This window comes from Plenodomus lingam (assembly GCF_022343315.1).
Source record: "Plenodomus lingam strain CAN1 chromosome Unknown contig_11, whole genome shotgun sequence".
NCBI lineage: Eukaryota > Fungi > Ascomycota > Dothideomycetes > Pleosporales > Leptosphaeriaceae > Plenodomus > Plenodomus lingam.
In genome coordinates this window covers 1,217,134-1,237,079 of record NW_027093929.1, presented here as the reverse complement: position 1 = coordinate 1,237,079, position 19,946 = coordinate 1,217,134, and the positions used below count along the sequence as shown (strand labels likewise).

Sequence of the window (19,946 nt, the reverse complement as noted above, 5' to 3'; positions counted from 1 at the left end):
TGTCACAACAATACTTCAGAAGGCCTACCGACAGGAATAGACGAGAATGGGTGGGAGTTGCAATGCAACGATGCGTTGACAAATGGATAATTAACGAAGACTCTAATTTTCGCTCCTCGCCGCTGAGTTGAGGTGATGCATGACAGCTGGCGACATTTATTGAGTCGTTTTCACGATCAAGCGTGTCGCACAATCGAATTTGATCTCGACGTTTTCAAGTACGCTATACCGTACTCTTTGTAGACCAACACCGAAACAGACCCAAATTCCACGATATGTCCGCCAAAGGTAAAGTCTCATACACAATGGGAGTGATTAGTCAACAGACGGCCACTAGCGGCCGACGCATATGGCTGTTAGGTAATCGGATCCATCGGCTACGTTGTGGACAGTAAGGTGCAACCGAATTCAATTTTGACTTCAACTATCATTTGCACCAGAACATAGATTCATACAATCCAGCAAGACCCTACCAAAGCGCGACAGTGGCAATGTCGACCACCGAAACTTTGACAGCGCTCCTCGAGCCCTGGCAATTCATGGGGGCAGCTCTTTCTTATCTGCCGGCAACAGTCTCTCGACTTTACAATACCGTCGGCCTCTCTTCAATCTTCACATGGCGGCATCTCCAAAATGCGTGGTTTACTGAATTTTGGTCGTGGGCTGGACCCCGCATCCGCGAATCAAACGGCCCACGCATGACCGCATTACTGGAAGGCCGCGTCACAGGAGGCCAAGTCGTGGATGAAGTCGTTGGAGAACCGATCAACGGTGTCGTGCTGGATATCGGGCCTGGACTTGGCTACTGGATCGATCTCTATGCGAAAACAGAAGTACCCATCCAAGAGACGAATGGGACTTTGAAGAAGCGGGGCCGTGCTGAAAGGGCCATTACCAAAGTCTATGGAATCGAACCAAACACGAATGCACATGCTAGCCTGAGACAGCGTGCGGAAGATGCAGGACTTGATGGTGTATATGAGATTTTGCCCGTGGGTATTGAGAATATTGCGAAAGAGACGATTGTAGAGAAGGGCAGTGTGGACGCGATCGTTTCATTGCTATGCTTGTGCAGTATCCCCGAGCCGGAAAAGAACATCAAGGAACTCTACAGTTATTTGAAGCCCGGAGGACAATGGTACTTGTATGAGCACGTGATTGTAAAGGGTTACTGGCCCATGCAGCTGTATCAGAGTGAGTTTGCCGGCTGAGTCCAACGACAATATGGCAGGAGCTAACATAAGCATAGGATTCGTCAACCTTATTTGGCCACATGTGCTTGGTGGCTGTCAGTTGTGCCGCGACACGGAGAGGATGTTGCGCGAAGCTGGGGAATGGAGTAAAGTCGACCTGACACAACCGCCCCAGGAGCAATGGCACATGACTGTGCCTCATATCTTTGGAAGTCTAGTTAAATAAATTAGCATAACTGGTTTCGCACAACGGAAGAACGCGATATAGAAAAACATGTTAAGCTCTTCTATCGTAAATGATAGTAAGCAAATGGTAAGTCATCTAATATTCTCATGGCGCTCGGGTTATTGCTATCAAAAGGTAGAGATTATGTAAAGGGTACCAGGATAAATGTAATCAGGGATTTATTCAGTTGTGTAAGACGTATCTATCCCCTACTCCAGGGCCTTACCTTCTCCAAGTATACTTTAACTGCAACAAGTACCTACTCGTCGTGAATTGCATAATTATCGATTTCTGACAACACTCCATCTCCTTATACAGCTGCTATGGAAGTCACTCCTCTTCCGTCTGCAGAGCAGCGTCGACGTCGTAAGAACCTCCAAAGCGCTTTGTCCGGCGAGACTTCCGAACAACTGCGTCCTTACCCTTCTTCTGACGCTTCGGCCCCTGGTAGTTGTCCGAGTCATTATCCGAGTTGTGCTCTTGCGATGCCGCCTTCCGTTTCATAGGAGAACGAGCGACTTCTGGCTCCGCTTCTGGTTCGGATTCGGATTCAAGATCCTCCAATCTGATCTCGCGTTGGTGACGGGGACGCCCAGTCTTTGGAAGGGAACGCTTCTTAGGAGCTTTAGCCGCCATTTTACGGTTAACTCGTGCTTTAGTTGAAGGCTTTCGGCGCTTGATGGCTGGTTGATCTCCCTCATTGAGCGTTTTGCCAGAAATCTGCTTGCTCTTCGTAGACTTCGACTTGGCCTTTGAATTTTGGTCGTCATTATCTTCCCCCGAGTCATAGGAATGCTCTGATTTTGACGATTCCTCGTCCACCTTGGAAAGTGCATTGCTCTTTCGTAAAAGTCGACCACGGTTATCGCGCTTTCGTTTATAAGTATCTTTGGCATTCTTAAGAGCCGCTGAAGAAGTATGGCGCTCAACACTAGCTGCGTCTGTATGTTCATAGTATACCACAGCGGGACCGGGAGGATCTCTCTCATTTTCAGAATATTGAGGGAGTCCGGCCAGCAGTCTCCCAAAATCAGATGGGTAAAACCAGTCCTCCTCTGGATGATCCACACAGTAGTGGACACAACGTGTAAGGTCTAGAGCATCGAATTCCGATGGCCAGATCTTAACCCCATTTGCGAGGTCGCGGAAGAGCACATCTGGCGCGGTATTCTTACCTCTAGTAACATGAGGCAGTCGGAAGTTAGTAACACTTACGCTCCCTGGGTCATATCCAGGTGGTTTCGGAATATTTTGGTGGGCACCGACAGTCCAACCTTTATATTGAGGTTCTTGTCGAGCCCGATGGCCGGCTTGGCCCTTCATCATGCGGTATATGGCGCTATTCTCGATATTGCCACGGGGCATGTCTCGAAATTTATTTATCATTGTTACCAATGTAACCGTCGTGACACCGTTCCAGATCAAACGGTCAATAATATCCCAAGACTTGATTGATTGTGGTAAGAAAGCACATATCTCAGCTAGAGTAATGTTCCCATCCGGGAACGGAAGTGACATAGAAGGTGCTCCTGCAAGCTTGTCGTAACCCTCACCGCCGGTACGTTCTTTCTCGCCTTTCTTCGTCTTCTTTACTTTGTTTGGTGGCGCATTTGCCGTATTTGTAGCGCCAGTATCTACAGGGCTGGGGGGAGAAGGTGGGCCTTGCGAGAGCGGTGGATGCGAGTAATCCGCGCGATAGGGTGCTACCTGACTGCGAAGAAGTAAGGAGTCCAAAACATCTGGAACAGGTTCAAGTGCAGCCTCATCAGCCGTTATTTGCCAAGCAGCAGAGATAGCACGATTTTGGTTATAATCATCCGTAATCCACCACTCTGCCTCCAACTGTTGGTGGAGGATTCTTTCCAGCTCGTCATTACAGGCCTGAAGAGCGTTGCCATATGACTCCTGCAAAGCTTGACACAACAGCGGGCGGTCATGGTAAATAATACTGGCCCGTTCTCGCGCAATTTCTAGGATGTCTGGAAGTTCTTTCCACGAGAGGCGCTCCGATTCGTGAGTTGAATGCGTAGGGGAGTTCATGATCGCGAGTATGGAGGATATTACTTGTGTTTCGTACCGTATTTCAATATCTAAGTCAGTTGTAAAAAGCGAATGGTATGGCTACGCGGATCCTGTGTTGCTTCTTGGTGTACGCTTGGATCAATTTGAATCTGAAGTGCGTTGTTGATGTCGGGAATGAACCTGGCCGTATTCGTGTGCATTTGAAGTTGGATAAGTAATTGACTTGACATTGTTTGAGCAATGTGCGTATCTGAATGGCGTTGTAGAAACATAAAGAACGATTTGTACAATGCTCATAGCTGAAGGGCTTCGAACGAGATAATAAGGGAACAAAGAAACATTCTTTGACAGCAATGAGATTTCATTGTTCCCTATTGGGATATAGTGAAAACAAATCGCCTCTGGGACTCGAACTGACGCCGATTGGAGATGTGGTTGTGTAGTATACCTTCGTAACTGTTCGTCCTAATATAAGATATGAAAGGAAAGCTCTTTCTCCCGCCAAAGAGAGGATAGCAGGCCGCTGATATAGCGAATGAGCATATTCTTGGTGTCTTGCATGTTCATGAAATCCACCGAATTTTCTACTTGCTGTGTCAGAGACATTATTTCGTAGTCGATCCACTCCTCACCTATGCTGTTTCCTATCTCTACACTGGCTAAGCTCGCACTGCAAACTGGCTTGGTTGACAAGTTCGATGAAAGAAGACTCAAGTTGGCCATTACTTGTAACTGCTTTGAACACTGAAATAAAAGTATTCAAGATGAGGATCTGAGCGAAATCTAAGCCCATACCTATGGTAAGCTTATAATTGAGCCATAACTCGCGTGAAAGATGAAGGGGTTAGGCTAGGGTAAACGATGGTGGCAGCGCTGCTTGATAAGATGAACGCTATTTCAGCTAATTTGTGAGGATTACGTTATGGCTGTTTATTCGCGTATAGAAGTCGATTCTGCGAAGGCGGTGATGAAACCCGGAGGCGGGACACGATGTGCACACAAGACTGAACGGGTAACGCCAAGGCCATCATGCGCTCACTACGGTCCCGTCTCTTCAACTTGCGTCATTATTTCCGGTCTTTCTGGTGTTGACATGCTACTGATTAGTCTAAATGCGTCTGCGGGCTGCTTTCTTGTCTCCCCTGATGCTACAAGCCAATGCATACACACTACGACACGACGCCCACACGCCGACACCTTTACACCCAGTATGTCTCACTCAATTGTACGCCATACAGGAACGCACTCAAAAGAAGTAACCTTCCATCTCATAATAATGTCATCAAACAAGGGAAATATTCCGCGTAGATTTATCTGCAAGGTGACGTTCAACCCGCTTGCCCAGAAAACGCCATGGACAGCCTAGTGCAGAACTGGCAGGTCGAAAGTACATTTTCCTGGTACGCCTCATGGGACGGATCTTGCGCACGTTTATCCGACTATCTCGTCACTATCCTCCGTGTCCCCTCACGCATGTTTGCCAGTGAACATTGGTCGTCATCGATCCGAACGAATCGTGCACGTTGAAACTCGGACAGCTCATGAATTCGAGTTGGCGTGCGGAAAGGCTGAAGGCCAGCGTATAAATAGCCGACCATGTCGCTGGATTCACGGTTTTCTCAATTCTTACTTCAGAATTCCCTCTATCTTTGTGGACATTATGAGGTTCGTCTTCGGTTTGGCGTGGATCTCACTCGCCGCGTGTGCGACCATTCGTAGCCCACCGGCCACATCTTATGATGGCTACCAGGTTCACCGCATTAGGACCATTGGAAAACTGGCTTCAGTAAAGCGAGCACTTGCAACCGTTGCTCATGATACTTGGGAGCAGAGTGCTGGTCATTGGGATGTGCTGATCTCCCGTGACGACGTTGCTGCTTTCAATGCCCTGGGACTTGACTCTCGCGCATTGCATGTTAATCTGGGTGAATCGATGGAGAAAGAGGTTCAAGTCAAGAGATCTTGGAAGAGGCAGACGAATGGTAGTGATGATGCTTGGTTTGACAGCTATCACCCGTACGACGACGTACGACATGATCAATACCCTTATGTTGGAAAATCGGCTGACTGGAGTTATTTAGCATGTAGAATGGTGGCGTGAGCTGCAAGCATCGTTCCCTGATAATTCCAACTGGACCACGACTGGCACTTCTTTTGAAGGTCGAGACCTTTTTGGAGTCCATCTTTGGGGTGCAGACGGACCTGGAAAGCCAGCTGTGCTTTATCATGGTACAGTGCATGCTCGCGAGTGGATTTCGGCTCCGGTATGTAAATCTAGTGTTGTATAAAGTGGATACAAGTGATTGACATGTGCAACAGACCGTCGAGTACATAACTCAACAGCTCATCAAAGGGTATCAGTCTGGAGACAATATCACCCAAAGTTTCTTGAACAAATATGACTTCTACATATTCCCATTTGTCAATCCTGATGGTATGGATTCTACTAAGCAAACTCACCAACCGCTAACCGATTGAAGGCTTCGTGTTTACCCAGACAAATGACCGTCTCTGGCGGAAGAATCGCCAGCCTCCACCTGCCAACGCCGCGAATCAGACCTGTTTCGGACGGGATATCAACCGCAACTGGGAAACAAACTGGGACTCTGATCCACGTGGAGCTTCACCTGACCCATGCTCCCAGACCTACCGTGGAGAAGCGCCCCGCGACTCACCTGAAAACCGGGGCCTCGACGACACTGTGCGCAGGCTCCGTGATACTCAGGGTATCAAGCTATATATCGACTGGCATTCTTATTCGCAACTCTTGCTTTTCCCATATGGGGACCGGGAGAACCTTTATGCTCCTGAATTGGGCAAGTGGACTAGAACTGCCGCGTTGGTGAGCGAGGAGATTCGCGCCCAGTCCAAGAACGCGACGACATATACCTTTGGTCCATCAGGCGCCACGCTTTATCCTACGACTGGTACATCCGTGGATCACATCTACACCACTGGTCGTGCTGAGTTCTCCTTCACAATCGAGCTCCCTGACTATGGTGACTTTGGCTTCGTCTTGCCACCGGAGAGGATAAGGCCTGCAGTTGAGGAGCAGTGGGTCGGCCAACAAGTTATGCTCGGTCTTTTAGACGAGGAATTCTTTGACGGAGAGGGGCCAGCTATTCTCACTACTTAGGCCACTCTCTTCCCCGATGGAAGTGTAAAGAAGTAAAGTAGGATTGCCGCAAGGTATGAAGTCACATGGAAATTAATACCGGATTGATACCATAAAACCTCAACATTGATAATATTATTGGTATTGCGCGCGATAGGTTGCGCAATGCTTTCAGGCAGGCACCGTCCCAGTCAGAAATCACATCATGAAAATATTGCTTGTACCGCGAATATGAAATTTGGCCTACAATAAAACAAATAAACAAAATTTACTTGTTCGACATCACCTAGATTGTGTGCCAGCACTGTACGCCACTATGCGACAACTGCTGTATCCAAAAGTGAAGGTGAAGGCGGTTTTGTCACAAGACAGCACCTGACCTTTGATCAGTACAGAGACACAACCAGAGAACCACTCACTCACTCTCTCTCACTCAATAACTCATTCACTCAGTCACTCACTATCACCGGTCCTTAGAGCCATGGAGGAGACTATAAGACCCCCTCGTTGAGAACGAGTCCTCCAATAGCTACAATACCGACCAAGACAAAAGACAGGCCCCCAGCAACGATATTTCCAGCAAATGGGAGGTTCTTGGAGGACCCCATCGCCTATGATGGACTCATATATGAGCTCAAGTAGGTACTTCCTCAACGTGGTATGTTAATCGACATTGGCTGACGAGCAAACTGCAGGCATAGAAAACTCCCCGAATAGCGCTCCAGCCCTGGGCTCGAGTAGCAACACCGACAAGATATCAAATCGCTTCACACGTCTATCCACCCCGCCTCCAAGACCTACAGCAAACGTGTGGTACGGTCTCCCGTCACCCAATACGCCAGGCTTCAGCGACGGATTGCCTGAAACATTAAAACACTCATTGGGAAGAGGCGAGGCAAACCAAGAGCAAGCTTCTCTTGCCCACAGAAGCTATGAGCATGGGAAGATAATCGCAGAGAGTGAGGACCCCGAAGAAGAGGATGTCACCATGTCTGCGCGCGAGTCCAGCTCCGCTGTCACTACCCTGAACCACGATCACCAACTCGGGCGAGAACTCGATGAATTTTCACATTCCGCTACTGTACGCCGTAGTACGCGAGTGCGCACGCAGGTCAGCTCCTACAGTATGTCCCCTTTGTGACTTCAAGCGTCCTACAACTGACTTCAACTCTCTAGACCTTTCACCCACGCCGCCAGCAGACCCTCGCAAAGCGACGAAACCAAAGGCAAAGGCTGCTCCTACTTCGGCCACTTGCGAAGTATCTGTGCCTTTCGAATTGACCGTAACACCTGCAAACGCAGACCCGATCCCCTTTGAAGGTCTTCCTGTTCTGAGAACAACTGATTGGGAATTGAAGTATCCACCAGGTGGGAGCACTCATCCCTCCTACCCGTACCCGACGTTGGATCCGCGTTTGATCTTCTGCCAACCCTTCGTGCCGGTTATTGATGGCTTGCCGGATTTCTCAAAAGTGCCCAAGCTCGTTTTGCCCATGGGTTGGCGCCAGGTTACTTGGTCTGGTCTCCTGCCCGTGGTGTTTGATCCGTACCACCAGGCTTTCAAGCTGACACCCGTGGGTCCGCTTCCACTGACGTGCGAGGAGCTACAGCAAGGTGGGTTGCAGAAGTATGTACCTGGCGGAGAGCTTCACCCTGAGACAAGTGTGCTCCCCGATATGACAAGTCTCGCTGATGGCTCGGTCGATGAAGTGTACAACTGGGAGGGTGTCGACTGGACCTTGCCTTGGGCTGAGCATAAGAGCAGTGGCCTAGTCACATCTTCAGCGTCAGAAGTACCTGTCTTCAGCAGGGGAGCGGTCTTCCAGAACCACAACGTTTCCACGTTTGTCATCGTGTCACCATGGCGAGAAGCTCGCGACTGTCCGAATCTGATACTTGACTTGGAGGATGCTTGGCGTTGGCTCAGTGGTAAAGAGCAGCAGCCCGACGCCGACTTTATTCCCATCTCAGCCAAGCGACCTCGAAATGGCGCATCCCGTTCCAATCGCAAAACCAAGTCTCCCATCCCGGAGCTCATGATAGGTGCAAAGATTGCCGACCCAGACGAAGCCAACCCTGTGATTCAGAACCAGGATGCCAAGCTGTCGAGTAAGAATAACGAATTCTGTCCTTACAAGAGTGTGGCGACGCCGATGAATGTGGACATTACTCTGCTTGCAGACACCGAGTTCACACTGATGGAGCTCCTCAGTTACTTTCCGCAGCACTATTATTGGGGCCATGCGGCAGAGCGGCTTGCCCGAGCTGGAGCTTCGTCTTCGGTCATTAGGAACATCATCAACATGACACGAGCTCTAGAGGGAGAGGCCGCCTTGAAGACTTCCACAGTCTACAGCGCCACGAGAAAGTCGAAACAGGAGATGGCCAAGCAAGAGGATGTCACCGAAGCCACAGAAATCGATCAAAGTGGTGCAGAATGCGCAAGTGCAGTCGCGGTGCCAGACAGCAAGCAAGTGACCACCAACTACACAGCAGAAGGGTGGACATACGACGCCTGGTCCAGGATCGACTACCCGCTCTTGGCTCTAGCTCACGGCCTACAACAGCCGCCTGCAGGACCAGACGCAGGCCCTCTGACTTCCTTGATTTAGTGGTGCCGCAAGAACGAACGCTATCGAGTTTTGCTGAGCGAGGTACCGGACCTTCTCAAAGAAGCCGAGATTGGGCCATTGATTGAGCCCGGCGAGGAAGGTTGCCCAGACAAAGATGTGGCTCCTCGTCATCACGAAGCGATGAAGAAGGATGGTCAGCGCGTCAAGCGAAGCCTGGAAGTCTTGAAGCGGGCGACTGAAGATGAGTTGCAGTGCCCTAGGAAGAAGAGGAAGATGAGCGAAATTATCTGATGGTTGCTATGGGTACTAGCTGAGCGGGTTATACAAGCGGCGTGATTACAGTTTAGGGGCAAAAGCGAATACACGAGCGACGAGATACATGGCGATTAATAAAGTTACCGCGCGATGTTGAAGCACAGCTAGGCTTTCCTCACATGACATGGACAGTGTAGCTGCTTCCAAGCAGGTAACATATGGGAGCATTAGTATAGTTTCCAAATCACAGTTGCGACAGCATCCCATTCCTCTGCACGACCATGATTTTTCGCTTCGGTCTAGATGTTTGGTTTTTCGCCAGTGGAGTCATGTCGTCACAATCATCGCATGGCCATGCAAACCCCCTTTTGGTCCCAGCACTGGTTTACCAATGACTTGGAATGCCCCTCTTCGGTGACTTCTTTCAACACTTGAAAGATCAGTATGATTTAAAGATGATTCTGGACGCGTTGACTTACAGTGTACTTAGGCTGCGGGCATCCCCCATTACTTGCCTTATAACAGCCCACGGCATTCATATGTTCCCGCATACATTTCTGTCGTATATGGTTAGCGCGGTTCCTCTCCTACCACCTTATTGCTGCCTCTCCCCTTCTGATATTTCTCTCTTTCACATTCATCGCGCTCCGTCCACATCGAGTCTTTCCTCCAGGCGGGTGACGCACCTCACGCTTGCTCAATTTATTGGGTATAATTTGCTTTTGACAGTTGCACCCCTTTTTGAACGTCGGCTTTTTTTCGTGATGCTGATGTGAGCGGCCCTTCTTCATCTTCGGCACGGTATTTCTAGGAACGACGGCGTCGACTGATGGCGCAGCCCAGGCGAAAGTGTCAGAAAAGACAGTTGCTGCGAGCAGCAGGGCCAGAACGGTGGTCTTCATGGCTGGCTGGGAATCGGTTTCTTTCTTCGAGAGAAAACAAAAAGGGCGCGAGCGGTGGCCAGGTGGAGTCAAGAGTCGATTACTTTGATTCTGTTGAAGGTTCAAGAAAGTTTGCCCGGACGCGGCCTCTGAGGGACTTGAAGAGCCTGTTTCCAACCGAAAAGGATGTGCGAGTTTTGTTGAAAGATCGAGGGTTGAGTAGGGAGAAAAGAATTAGGTCTTAAATCCTATGGGGAGATTGTCAGCGTCTTACTGTGCCCATCAAGTATCGGCCCTGCTCCCCTGCTCAAATGCGCAGCCAGATGGGTGGCCCTGTTATCCACAAATCTCTCAACCCGGTCGGTGGGTGGCAACAAGGTTCCTATAGCCTCACAACTCAGTATGCAGTGTAATGTATAATTATTGGAAAGGATTGCTAGATGCATTGCGGTTGGCCAATGATTGTGCGACGGCTACCTAGGTGGTCGTGTCCAGAACCGGTAGTGGTTAGTGACTTGCTGTCATCTACCTCATCGATCTACCTACCGTGCGAAAGCTTAGCGTGAAGATCTGGGAGATCAGCCGGGTAGGCAGGTTACGGGGAGCAGACTGCCGTTGGCATGATGGAACCCGTATAGCACACATTTAGAAGAGAGGTCCAGCAGCAAATCAAGTATGATGAGTTGTGTGTGGATATAGAGCAATGTCGCAGGAACCATAAGCAAATTCGTGTGAAGCGATTCACAGGGTTCATCCTAGATATTTCGATATTGTCGTACAGCTGGTGGCATGCGCATTGCCCGAATGCATGGGTACCAATAGAATTTCTATTTCTATACCTATTCGCGGACGGTCTTAGCTTGGCGAATACGATGCCTTGGCGGTGGAATTTGCGCTCTCCACTTACCTACCTAAGTGTATCGACCTGTGTATTCCACGCGTTTGCACAAGGTAACGGACTCGGTCTTACTATATGTACATTGCTGTATCCCTTGTAAGCAAACCAAAAAGCAATGCGTCAAAGTTTGTCAAGATATATCTTGCGCCGCCATCATCAGTCGTTGCTTAGGTACATGTGCGCTTGAGCAGCGTCTTTGTCTTTGACCAAAACATGCAGGATAACCAAATCAAAACCTCTCAGTTATGGTAGTGCCTAAGTCCATGCTGCCTGTACCGTCGCCGTTCCTGCACATCCTCTGGGTACAGTGTACTGCCTATTGGCACCCGACTGATAAGTAACAGCACCACCGCTTTCCACCCTGATGACCTTGTACTCGAAGCTCGTGCCGGCAGGCAGGTTGACAGTACCAGTCCAAAGCGGGTTAGCAGAGGTGTACTGCGACGCAGACAAAGCAAACGCATTCCCAGTGTTCCAGCTTCCCAGCTGGGAAATCGATCCGGCAATCTTCACATTCTGTCCCACAGAAGTAGTCGTTCTCGAGTTAAAGGTCACGGCGACGCTGGCCACAGGTGTCGCGCAACCAGTTGCTGCGGCAGTGGAGGTTGCTGTGGTTGCTGTGGCCACGGCAGAGGTGGGTCTGCTCGATGCTGGAGGTGGGTTTGGTGCGGTGCCAGATCCAGGGCCGGTAATTTTGATGTCAGCACAGGTAGAATAAATCTGTGGTGTTTCGAAGGCGTTCCACTTCAGAGAGAGAAGGGTGTGGTTGGAAACGTAATTTGGGATTTTGATCTTGGAAGAAACGGTGTAGCCGCCTGCGATGGAGGTGTAGCAGGAATTGATAGGAGCGTTGTCGACGCCCTTGCATCGGGGGCCGTCCTGGAAACCCTTGCCTTGGGGGAATTGTCAGCAGCAGACAGGAGAGATGTGAGTGAAAGGGAGCAAGCGTACATGTAAACCAGTCATTCCTCCAGCATGGCTGGCCTTGCCGACAATCAGGATTGAAGCCGCAGCTCTGTCCAGCGACATCTGTGCACTTCAACAAGCCTTTGTTGAAACAATCTTCAGCTGCTGCTTTTTCGGCCTCTGTAGGCAAGTAACCCGGAGTGATGAGTTTGTCAACGATGGATTGATCTTGGCAGATGCGGTAACTGAACATGCCTCCGTGATCACCATTGTTGTCAACACACCACTGTACATCGACGGTTTCGCCCCCCTTGTAAGTGATGACGGGCTGAGATCCCCAACGCGGACCGGGTTGGTTGTAGTCCACAGAAACTCGCGCATTGAAGCCACAAGGTCCTGAACGACCTACAGCGGCTGCGTCGAGATCGGGCCAGGCCGGGACGGGTTCAAGGATTGTGCATTCTGGGCAGGTATCTGCGCCGGCCTGGGAACATTTACTGTTAGAGAGGTTTCTGTCGAGGTCCTGCGAGCTACAGGATATTGAGCCTATAAGAAAGTCCTACGAGTCGCGCCGAAAGATACGTGATTGGACAGAAAAAAAGAGCAATATACCTGGGCATTGAGTCCAGTACGGCTCATTGGGGAGGAGAGATATCCATGGGCAGAAACAGTTGTAGCATATGCCAACACTTTAGCCAAGGAGGCACGCATGGTGACTTTGGAATAGACGAAGCAACGCCTTCAAGAACGAGTATTCGATTTATCGATGAAAGAATGGGAATCTGAGCGAACGAATCGAAAAATATGCCGATAGTTCGGAGTGACAGCCTGGGATCTGGATCACTTATAGGTTTGCGTTCCCCACATCCTCCTGCCATGCACAGATTATATACATCCATATTTTCGACCTGCATTGCAGTTTCTGGCTTGAGGCCATCCTGCCTCATCTGCTAAGTATTGTGGCGTCTTCTTTTCCCATGGGCACTTTGCTGTGGTTGGGCGCAAGTCGGAGTTGCCCTCGGTCGATGCCAACCCAGGAGCGTTAGTCACGAGAGCGTTTGAAGTCCTCGATGAGCCGGGTAACAATCTGCCTGCTTGTATTTTCCGTGCTGCTGGTGTGTGTACTAGCTTGCCGGCTCCACACTGTAGAAAACGTCGTCGCCGAGGTCAGTGTGTAGGGACCTCGCCTGCGACAGCGATGCCCGACAGCTGGTGGTGTGTTGTGCAGCCACAATGTGGGGAAGATGAAATCCATGCCATGGTGAAGTAGCGAAGTCGACCGGTGGCTGGTTTCAGAGGGTGGTTTTGCAGAGAACAAGCAAGCTAGGTATTGGATCAAAGTCGGAACCGTACCTGCCGTACCGGTACCGTACATGGTGGCCAGATGGCTAGACAGACCCGAGGTTAATCAAGATGAATCGCGCAGTCACGAGGAGTGGTAAGGTGGCAGAGGTTTGACTCAAACACGGGCCGCACCTTAAAATTGAAGAAACCAGGTTGTAGTACAAATTGCCCGGAATGCGGGGCTCCGCGCTGGAACCTCAATTCTCCAGGGCGCTTTCATTGGTGGCCTGACGTTGACCCTCTTTGCTCGCTTACCTAAGTACCTACCTAGAGTACTTACCTACCTACCGACTCTACCGACTCTACCGACTCTACCGACTCTACCGACTCTACCTACTCTACATACTCTACCTACTCTACCTACTCTACCTACTCTACATACTCTACATACTCTACATACTCTACACACTCTACAGAACCCAACTCTTCAGCTGTCTAACCTAACAGACTAACCCGTTGACCCGTCACCAGTCATGCGCCACGCTTCAATCTCACCCGACACAAAACCGTTCGCCCCCCGACTTCCCGTAGTTCACCTCTCGGAAATATCGCTCCCTCTAGCATCGCAATAGTGCCATGCGCCGACTCCAGACTGTGGTCTAGTGTCCCGCAGCTGCCTCTTCAGGCAGTTTATCCGCGCGCAGACCATCGACAACACCACAGCCACACATTGCACGAGGATTGGCTAGGACTTCCACTTCGGTCCGAGAGATCGTCCTGGCGGGAATGATCGTCAGGGCAGCTTTCCTCTCACTGGGTTCATGACGGTCCGGTGGAAAGTGGGCTACTTGGATCTTTTGGATTCTCGCCCACGTCTCCACACAACATCCCGGACATTTGTCGATGGTTGCAGGCGTCAAGCATCGGATGCAAGACTTGGGGCATTGTCGAAGAGCTTACGACGAGCTCGAACTTGAGTCAAGTGGGGAGTATAGCTTCCATCCCATCCGCAGAACTCTGGGGGCTTGTGGGGTGGGGAACGGCAGGACCATAGCTATAAAGAAGGCCGCAAAGTCGGTATCAGATACGATCCAGGCAGGTGTCATCCCAGCCTGATCATCTCGAATTCCAAGACTCTGGGTCGGTACTGTTCAGCCACCATGTTGTTCTTCCAGACTCTCCTGACCTTCCTTCTCCAACTGACGGCACTTGTCCATGCCGCAGATACCAATGCATGGAAGTCCCGAAGCATCTACTTCGTCCTTATCGACCGCATCGCCCGCAGCAGCACTGACGCGGGTGGTGGATCCTGCGGTAATTTGGGCAGATATTGTGGCGGTACATTCCAGGGTCTTCAGTCCAAGCTCGACTACATCAGAGACCTGGGATTTGATGCCATCTGGATCACGCCTGTGGTCGCTAGTATGTGAATCTCTTGAGAAGAGCAAAGTCGAAGCTGTATTGACACAGCTCGCAGACAGCCCAGACGGATACCATGGATACTGGGCCACGGATCTTTACGGCATCAACACAAACTATGGCTCCGCCACTGACCTCAAGAATCTTGTCAATGCTGCACATCAAAGGGTACCTTTGACCCGACATGTTATCATAGTGTAGGCAAACGCTAATCAGACATGTAGGGAATGTACATCATGGTCGACGTAGTAGCAAACCACATGGGATTAGGCCCCATTGCCAACAACAGACCCGCGCCCCTGAACGAACCTGGAACCTACCACCCAACCTGCGAAATCAACTACAACGACCAAACCAGTGTCGAGGTATGCCGGATCGCCGGCCTCCCAGACGTCAACACCCAACGACAAGACATCAAGGATCTCTACAACACCTGGATCGCATGGCTCGTACGCGAATACAACTTTGACGGTGTCCGCATCGACACGGTCAAGCACGTGCAAAAAGACTTTTGGCCTGGCTTCGCCTCTGCAGCAGGCGTCTACTCCATCGGCGAGGTCTTTGACGGCAACCCAACCTACCTCGCCGGCTACGCGAGCCTGATGCCCGGCCTCCTCAACTACGCAACCTACTACCCAATGAACAACTTCTACCAGCAACGCGGCTCCTCCCAGGCCCTCGTTGACATGATCAATACCGTCAGCAACACATTCCCGGACCCCGCCGCCCTCGGCACCTTCCTCGACAACCACGACAACCCCCGCTGGCTCAACCAACGCAACGACCCAACCCTGCTCAAAAACGCCCTCGCCTTTGTCATTCTCTCCCGCGGTATCCCCGTCCTCTACTACGGCACCGAGCAAGGCTACGCCGGCGGCGCAGACCCCGCCAACCGCGAAGACCTCTGGCGCAGCAACTTCAACACAAACTCAGACCTCTACCGCTCCATCGCGCGTCTGACGGGTGCGCGCAGAGCCGCAGGCGGCCTCCCCGGCAACGACCACGTCCACCTGTACGTCAGCAGCACGGCATACGCCTGGAGCCGAGCAGGCGGCGCCGTCGTCGTGCTCACGACCAACGCGGGCAGCGGATCCAACGCCCAACACTGCTTCAGCACCCAGCGCGCCAACGGGCGCTGGACCGACGCATTCGGTAATGTCCAAGGTACCGTATCCGCCGACGGCAACGGCAACATCTGCATCAACGTCGTCAACGGCCTGCCCGTTGTCCTCGTCCAGGCGGGCGCTGGCGCTACACCTACCAGACCACCAAGTACATCCCCGACGGCGGGATCACCCTCATGCCCAACCAGCGTCGCAGTCACCTTTTCCCACCGCGTCACCACCTCCTTTGGCGACAGCGTGCGCATTGCCGGAAACACGGCGCAGCTGGGCAATTGGGCGGCTGCCAGTGGTCCCGCGCTCTCGGCGGCGTCGTACACGGCCGCGAACCCGGTGTGGACGGTGACGCTGAATATGGTGCCGGGCAGTGCGGTGCAGTACAAGTTTTTGCGGGTGGCGAGTGGGGGCGCGACGACGTGGGAGAGCGATCCGAATCGGGCGTATACGGTGCCGAGTTGTCAGGCGAGTGTGACTGTAAGTAGTACTTGGAGGTAGAGAGATGGAATGGGGTGGGATGGAATGGGAGTGCGGGATTGTGGGAGAGGGGATTGGGGGATTGGGCATGTGGTAGCATTTGGTGGAGTGATATGAGACATGCCTTATCATTGATGAATGCCATATATTGCAAGTTGTGAATCGGCTCGCCATAGTATGAGGGACTTGCAAGCTTTTGGTCATATAATCAGCACTTATACAGCAACATTCCCTCCTGTTACCCGCAAGATTCCAAACCCAGCACCCCCATTTCATCTCTCAACTGTCCCACTTCTTCAACCACCACACTTTCATTCCCCTCCCCCTCCCAAACGAACAAAAAAAAATGTACAGCCCGCCCCTCCCACACGCTCCCAGTCCCCCACCGCTTCGACCAAAAAGCCTCAGCAGCAGGATCAAACGAAGCCACATGGACAAAAGAAAAAAAGGCGACGAGACCACTGATTTTTACTCTCCCAACGTTCCGTTAAGAGCGACCCGTATCAAGAACAGGGCTCCTGCAGGCTCGAGGCCTGCATCGTTGGTGTGTTTCTCGAATTGGATCGAATGTATACTAAGTTTGGGATGAGATGGGGTAAAACATCACGGTGATGCAAAAGCCAAGGAAGGAAAGGAAGGAAGAAAGGAGAGAGATGAGCAAGAAATGGCGAGTAATGAAGAGATGACGAGTATGGGGTGAGAGAAATGGTATGGTTCAGTTTGGACGTTACCCACTCGACTGCAGCACTTGATTCTGTTGTAAATCATTTTCTTTTAGTCGTCAATCATCCTCGGCTCCATAGCAACCGACGATTGATAGCATCGATGGTTTTAGCTCGATGGCTAGATATTCCATAAACGCCAGGTTCCTGCTTCATCAGTAACAGTGCCAACCTCACCCACCCACCCAAAGACGTCCTCGACTATAACAGCTCAGTCGTAGTGCATGAAGAGCTGGCTCATACTCTCTCCGTGGTGATTTCTTCTCACCGCCTCCGCCAGTAGGTTGTCGACATTGATGACGACTAGCTTCTCCTCCGCCTGTGCCCTCTTGTAGTCGGGGATCGGGAAGGCATTCGTGATGATGATCTTATCAATGACATCGCAATTGTTCATCTCCTCGAGACAGTCACCGCCAAAGAGACCGTGGGTAGCGAAGCAGTACACTTTTGTCGCTCCACCACGCTTGACAACTGTTTCGGCTGCAGCGATCCAGGAGGCGGATTTGTCCATCATGTCGTCGACGATGAAGACGGGCCGATCCTTGACATTACCGACAAGAGTCACCATGGTCTCAAGTTCGGGATTTTTAAGGTCCTCCTCTTCGTCTTCAGATGAGGCCGCAGCGTCGTACGTTCCCCCCAACGCGTGCGAGTGCTCAGTGTCTCGGTTGCGCGTTGAGGATGCTGTGGACATGAACGAGTTCATCATCTGTGGTGCTACGTCGTCATCCTCGCCCTCGGACGGTGGCCGATTGCGCCATGTGCTATGCGAAGTTGCCGACATGGAGGGAGAGGGATGTGCGTCGTCGACGATGTGACCTTGAACTAATCGTCCATGAATGACATTCTTGGCACGCTGCAACAGTCAGTCTCCGGATCCCGGAAGAAGTAATCTCTGCAAACCTCATCTGTGTATTCCTCCTCTGTTGCGCTCTCCTCGCCGGCATTCTCCTCGATATTCTCCTTTTGGTTGTTCGCATCGGTTCGAATCGGTTCCAGGGGCACCTCTGACTCTACTATCGAGCTTGCTCGCATTGACTTGGATAATGGATGGCCATTTGCTCGTCGCTGTAGCGGATTCGAATGTGTCCGCAATCGCGAATGTGCGTTACTGCTCTCAGGCTTGGGATCGGCTGTGATTTTGCTGATGGGTGTGGCTTCCGCCTCTGGATCTACTGCAGACTTGACGATGGCTGGCGAATCGTATGATCCATCTAGCCTGAGCTGCTCAAACATGGCGCTCTCGTTCCAATGCACAGCTGTTCCCGCCCGCCTCCTGTCCGTTGTGACAATGCCGAAACTGAGCTTGAGCGCGTCTGCCAAGGATGTAACGCGTTTGGTTCCGCCCGGGTTTTTACTAACCACCACGGCCTCCCTCCAGTTAGGCACGTTGGACCGAATCCAGCGGGCCAGAAGCGGCTCGGCGACCAGATTATCGACGGGGCATTTGAAAAAGCCCTGCATCTGCGAGGCGTGGAGGTCAATGGTCATGACGTGGTTTACGCCGGCAATGTGGAGGAGGTTTGCGACCATACGGGCAGTGATGGCCCCGCGATGCTGCTTCTTCTTTGACTGGCGCGAGTACGGGAAGTAGGGCATGACGGCTAAGACTGTCAGCTCCAAGGCTCAGAAGGCGTCATCATTGACTATACCTGTCACCGATTTGGCCGAACCACCTTTGCAGGCAGATATCATGATCAAAAGCTCCATGACCGAGTCGTTGATCCTGCAAGATTAGCCATTGCGCAACAGGCAGGCCGAGTCACCCACTTCTCGCTGCCGCTCTGCACAATGAAGACATCCTTGTTACGGATAGAGGTATCTGCAAGTCATGAGCATCGTGCGGCAGGCCCAGGGAGCGCAATACTTGCGTATGGTGACCGACGTCTCTCCATTCTTGAATTTGCCCAGTGTCGCATGGCCCGGCTTCATGCCCAGCCGGTCGCACATGCCCTCGACTAGCTTGGGATGCGAGGACCCGCTGAATACGATGGCACCGCGCATGGTGGGCGGTCCGAGAAGCGTGATGTCCTCGTAGTGAGCGAATTGTGAAATGGCTTTGTGAGGCCTGCTGTTGCTGGTAAAATTGCTGCTGCTCATGGTCGGCGGTTCGGCGTCTCGGAGGGTCTTTGTCTCGCGATCAATGTAAACGTTAGCTAGGTAACCCCGCCGCTCAAACGAGAAGGAACCACCGGTGCGTCTACTACCGGTAGGTAGTCTGGTAGGTAGCAACACCAAAAAAAGAAAAAAAAAAAAAGACGCTTGAGGAAACGGTCAGAGAGAGGGAGAGAGAGAGAAATAAATATATACATATATATATATCAAGAGAGTGCGTACACGGCTATTGCAATCAACGACCCAAGTGGCAAGCAGTATGCTGACAGCGCGCAGACATGGCAGTGTCTAAGAGAGTCTTCTGTTTTCCTCATGGCCATCAGACTCGAGACTCGACACGTACCTAGGGTACTACCTTGGCTAATCAATCCCATCGGTAACCTGGGTAGAGTACGCATTCTGCTGCATTGGCACGCGACCACGACTCGACACGTTTGCCAGCCAGTCACGACTCTTCATCGTGGCACATGCGCTTTGGTACGCAACCATCAGTCCCCGGGTTGCGCTGCGTTCCTCCAATGTGTTGTGCATAGCAGTGGGTACGCGTGCTCTTCGTCATGACATGAATATACATACCTACGGTCTCGTTCCTATGCTTGTGTTGCCATTTCAGCTTTTGCAACAATCACTTCATCGTCAGTCGCAGCCACCAGCCACTTCAGCACCTTATCATCTAATACAGGGTCTACGTGTATAGCTCTCCAACATTGCGTATGGCCATGAGTGGTTTGGCTAACTTTAG

At 51.4% G+C, this 19,946-nt stretch overlaps 9 protein-coding genes across 9 annotated transcripts; 4 read left to right on the top strand and 5 right to left on the bottom strand.

Moving 5' to 3' along the window:
- The first annotated feature begins 325 nt into the window (after positions 1-325).
- IAQ61_000841 (uncharacterized protein) lies at positions 326-1,666 on the top strand. The gene is made up of 2 exons (XM_066094842.1): positions 326-1,194; positions 1,250-1,666. Exons 1-2 carry the CDS (start codon positions 492-494, stop codon positions 1,417-1,419), a joined length of 873 nt encoding a protein of 290 aa, XP_065955150.1. The 5' UTR covers positions 326-491; the 3' UTR covers positions 1,420-1,666.
- Positions 1,667-1,749: 83 nt separating this feature from the next.
- On the bottom strand, positions 1,750-3,459 carry IAQ61_000840 (uncharacterized protein; the record flags this gene model as incomplete). Its single annotated transcript, XM_066094841.1, has 1 exon — positions 1,750-3,459. One exon carries the CDS (start codon positions 3,457-3,459, stop codon positions 1,750-1,752), a length of 1,710 nt encoding a protein of 569 aa, XP_065955149.1.
- A 447-nt stretch (positions 3,460-3,906) lies between these two features.
- On the bottom strand, positions 3,907-4,164 carry IAQ61_000839 (uncharacterized protein; the record flags this gene model as incomplete). Its single annotated transcript, XM_003842457.1, has 2 exons — positions 3,907-4,025; positions 4,074-4,164. The coding sequence occupies 2 exons, from the start codon at positions 4,162-4,164 to the stop codon at positions 3,907-3,909; spliced, it is 210 nt and encodes a 69-aa protein (XP_003842505.1).
- Positions 4,165-4,342: 178 nt separating this feature from the next.
- Positions 4,343-6,838, top strand: IAQ61_000838 (uncharacterized protein; the record flags this gene model as incomplete). Its single annotated transcript, XM_066094840.1, has 6 exons — positions 4,343-4,666; positions 4,750-4,900; positions 4,926-5,467; positions 5,523-5,705; positions 5,761-5,875; positions 5,922-6,838. Coding segments are annotated over 6 exons (1,971 nt in total), but the record flags the coding sequence as incomplete, so codon positions are not given.
- Positions 6,839-7,139: 301 nt separating this feature from the next.
- IAQ61_000837 (uncharacterized protein) lies at positions 7,140-9,168 on the top strand (the record flags this gene model as incomplete). Its single annotated transcript, XM_066094839.1, has 3 exons — positions 7,140-7,194; positions 7,360-7,647; positions 7,733-9,168. The coding sequence occupies 3 exons, from the start codon at positions 7,140-7,142 to the stop codon at positions 9,166-9,168; spliced, it is 1,779 nt and encodes a 592-aa protein (XP_065955147.1).
- A 232-nt stretch (positions 9,169-9,400) lies between these two features.
- Positions 9,401-10,964, bottom strand: IAQ61_000836 (uncharacterized protein). Its single transcript, XM_066094838.1, has 4 exons — positions 10,812-10,964; positions 10,071-10,742; positions 9,864-9,941; positions 9,401-9,814 (listed from the first exon to the last, which is right to left on the bottom strand). Exons 2-4 carry the CDS (start codon positions 10,284-10,286, stop codon positions 9,809-9,811), a joined length of 300 nt encoding a protein of 99 aa, XP_065955146.1. The 5' UTR covers positions 10,287-10,742; positions 10,812-10,964; the 3' UTR covers positions 9,401-9,808.
- A 79-nt stretch (positions 10,965-11,043) lies between these two features.
- Positions 11,044-13,526, bottom strand: IAQ61_000835 (uncharacterized protein). Its single transcript, XM_066094837.1, has 4 exons — positions 12,682-13,526; positions 12,115-12,553; positions 11,173-12,056; positions 11,044-11,104 (listed from the first exon to the last, which is right to left on the bottom strand). The coding sequence occupies exons 1-3, from the start codon at positions 12,778-12,780 to the stop codon at positions 11,419-11,421; spliced, it is 1,176 nt and encodes a 391-aa protein (XP_065955145.1). The 5' UTR covers positions 12,781-13,526; the 3' UTR covers positions 11,044-11,104; positions 11,173-11,418.
- A 206-nt stretch (positions 13,527-13,732) lies between these two features.
- Positions 13,733-16,420, top strand: IAQ61_000834 (uncharacterized protein). Its single transcript, XM_003842463.2, has 3 exons — positions 13,733-14,775; positions 14,831-14,940; positions 14,997-16,420. Exons 1-3 carry the CDS (start codon positions 14,514-14,516, stop codon positions 16,386-16,388), a joined length of 1,764 nt encoding a protein of 587 aa, XP_003842511.2. The 5' UTR covers positions 13,733-14,513; the 3' UTR covers positions 16,389-16,420.
- On the bottom strand, positions 16,421-19,345 carry IAQ61_000833 (uncharacterized protein). Its single transcript, XM_066094836.1, has 5 exons — positions 18,961-19,345; positions 18,860-18,911; positions 18,742-18,815; positions 17,993-18,693; positions 16,421-17,945 (listed from the first exon to the last, which is right to left on the bottom strand). The coding sequence occupies exons 1-5, from the start codon at positions 19,187-19,189 to the stop codon at positions 17,301-17,303; spliced, it is 1,701 nt and encodes a 566-aa protein (XP_065955144.1). The 5' UTR covers positions 19,190-19,345; the 3' UTR covers positions 16,421-17,300.
- Between the last annotated feature and the right edge of the window lie 601 nt (positions 19,346-19,946).

Excerpts from the sequence above, each read along its gene's own strand:
- IAQ61_000835 (XM_066094837.1), bottom strand. The coding sequence starts at position 12,780 with ATGCGTGCCTCCTTGGCTAAAGTGTTGGCATATGCTACAACTGTTTCT. Across the intron at positions 12,554-12,681 it reads GTACTGGACTCAATGCCCAG|GCCGGCGCAGATACCTGCCC; the intron begins GTATATTGCTCT and ends AAATGTTCCCAG. Across the intron at positions 12,057-12,114 it reads GAGGAATGACTGGTTTACAT|GCAAGGGTTTCCAGGACGGC; the intron begins GTACGCTTGCTC and ends AATTCCCCCAAG.
- IAQ61_000836 (XM_066094838.1), bottom strand. The coding sequence starts at position 10,286 with ATGAAGACCACCGTTCTGGCCCTGCTGCTCGCAGCAACTGTCTTTTCT. Across the intron at positions 9,942-10,070 it reads ATAAATTGAGCAAGCGTGAG|AAATGTATGCGGGAACATAT; the intron begins GTGCGTCACCCG and ends CATATACGACAG.
- IAQ61_000834 (XM_003842463.2), top strand. The coding sequence starts at position 14,514 with ATGTTGTTCTTCCAGACTCTCCTGACCTTCCTTCTCCAACTGACGGCA. Across the intron at positions 14,776-14,830 it reads GATCACGCCTGTGGTCGCTA|ACAGCCCAGACGGATACCAT; the intron begins GTATGTGAATCT and ends CACAGCTCGCAG. Across the intron at positions 14,941-14,996 it reads TCAATGCTGCACATCAAAGG|GGAATGTACATCATGGTCGA; the intron begins GTACCTTTGACC and ends TCAGACATGTAG.
- IAQ61_000833 (XM_066094836.1), bottom strand. The coding sequence starts at position 19,189 with ATGAGCAGCAGCAATTTTACCAGCAACAGCAGGCCTCACAAAGCCATT. Across the intron at positions 18,912-18,960 it reads AGAGACGTCGGTCACCATAC|ATACCTCTATCCGTAACAAG; the intron begins GCAAGTATTGCG and ends CATGACTTGCAG. Across the intron at positions 18,816-18,859 it reads GTGCAGAGCGGCAGCGAGAA|GATCAACGACTCGGTCATGG; the intron begins GTGGGTGACTCG and ends CTAATCTTGCAG.
- IAQ61_000841 (XM_066094842.1), top strand. The coding sequence starts at position 492 with ATGTCGACCACCGAAACTTTGACAGCGCTCCTCGAGCCCTGGCAATTC. Across the intron at positions 1,195-1,249 it reads GCCCATGCAGCTGTATCAGA|GATTCGTCAACCTTATTTGG; the intron begins GTGAGTTTGCCG and ends ACATAAGCATAG.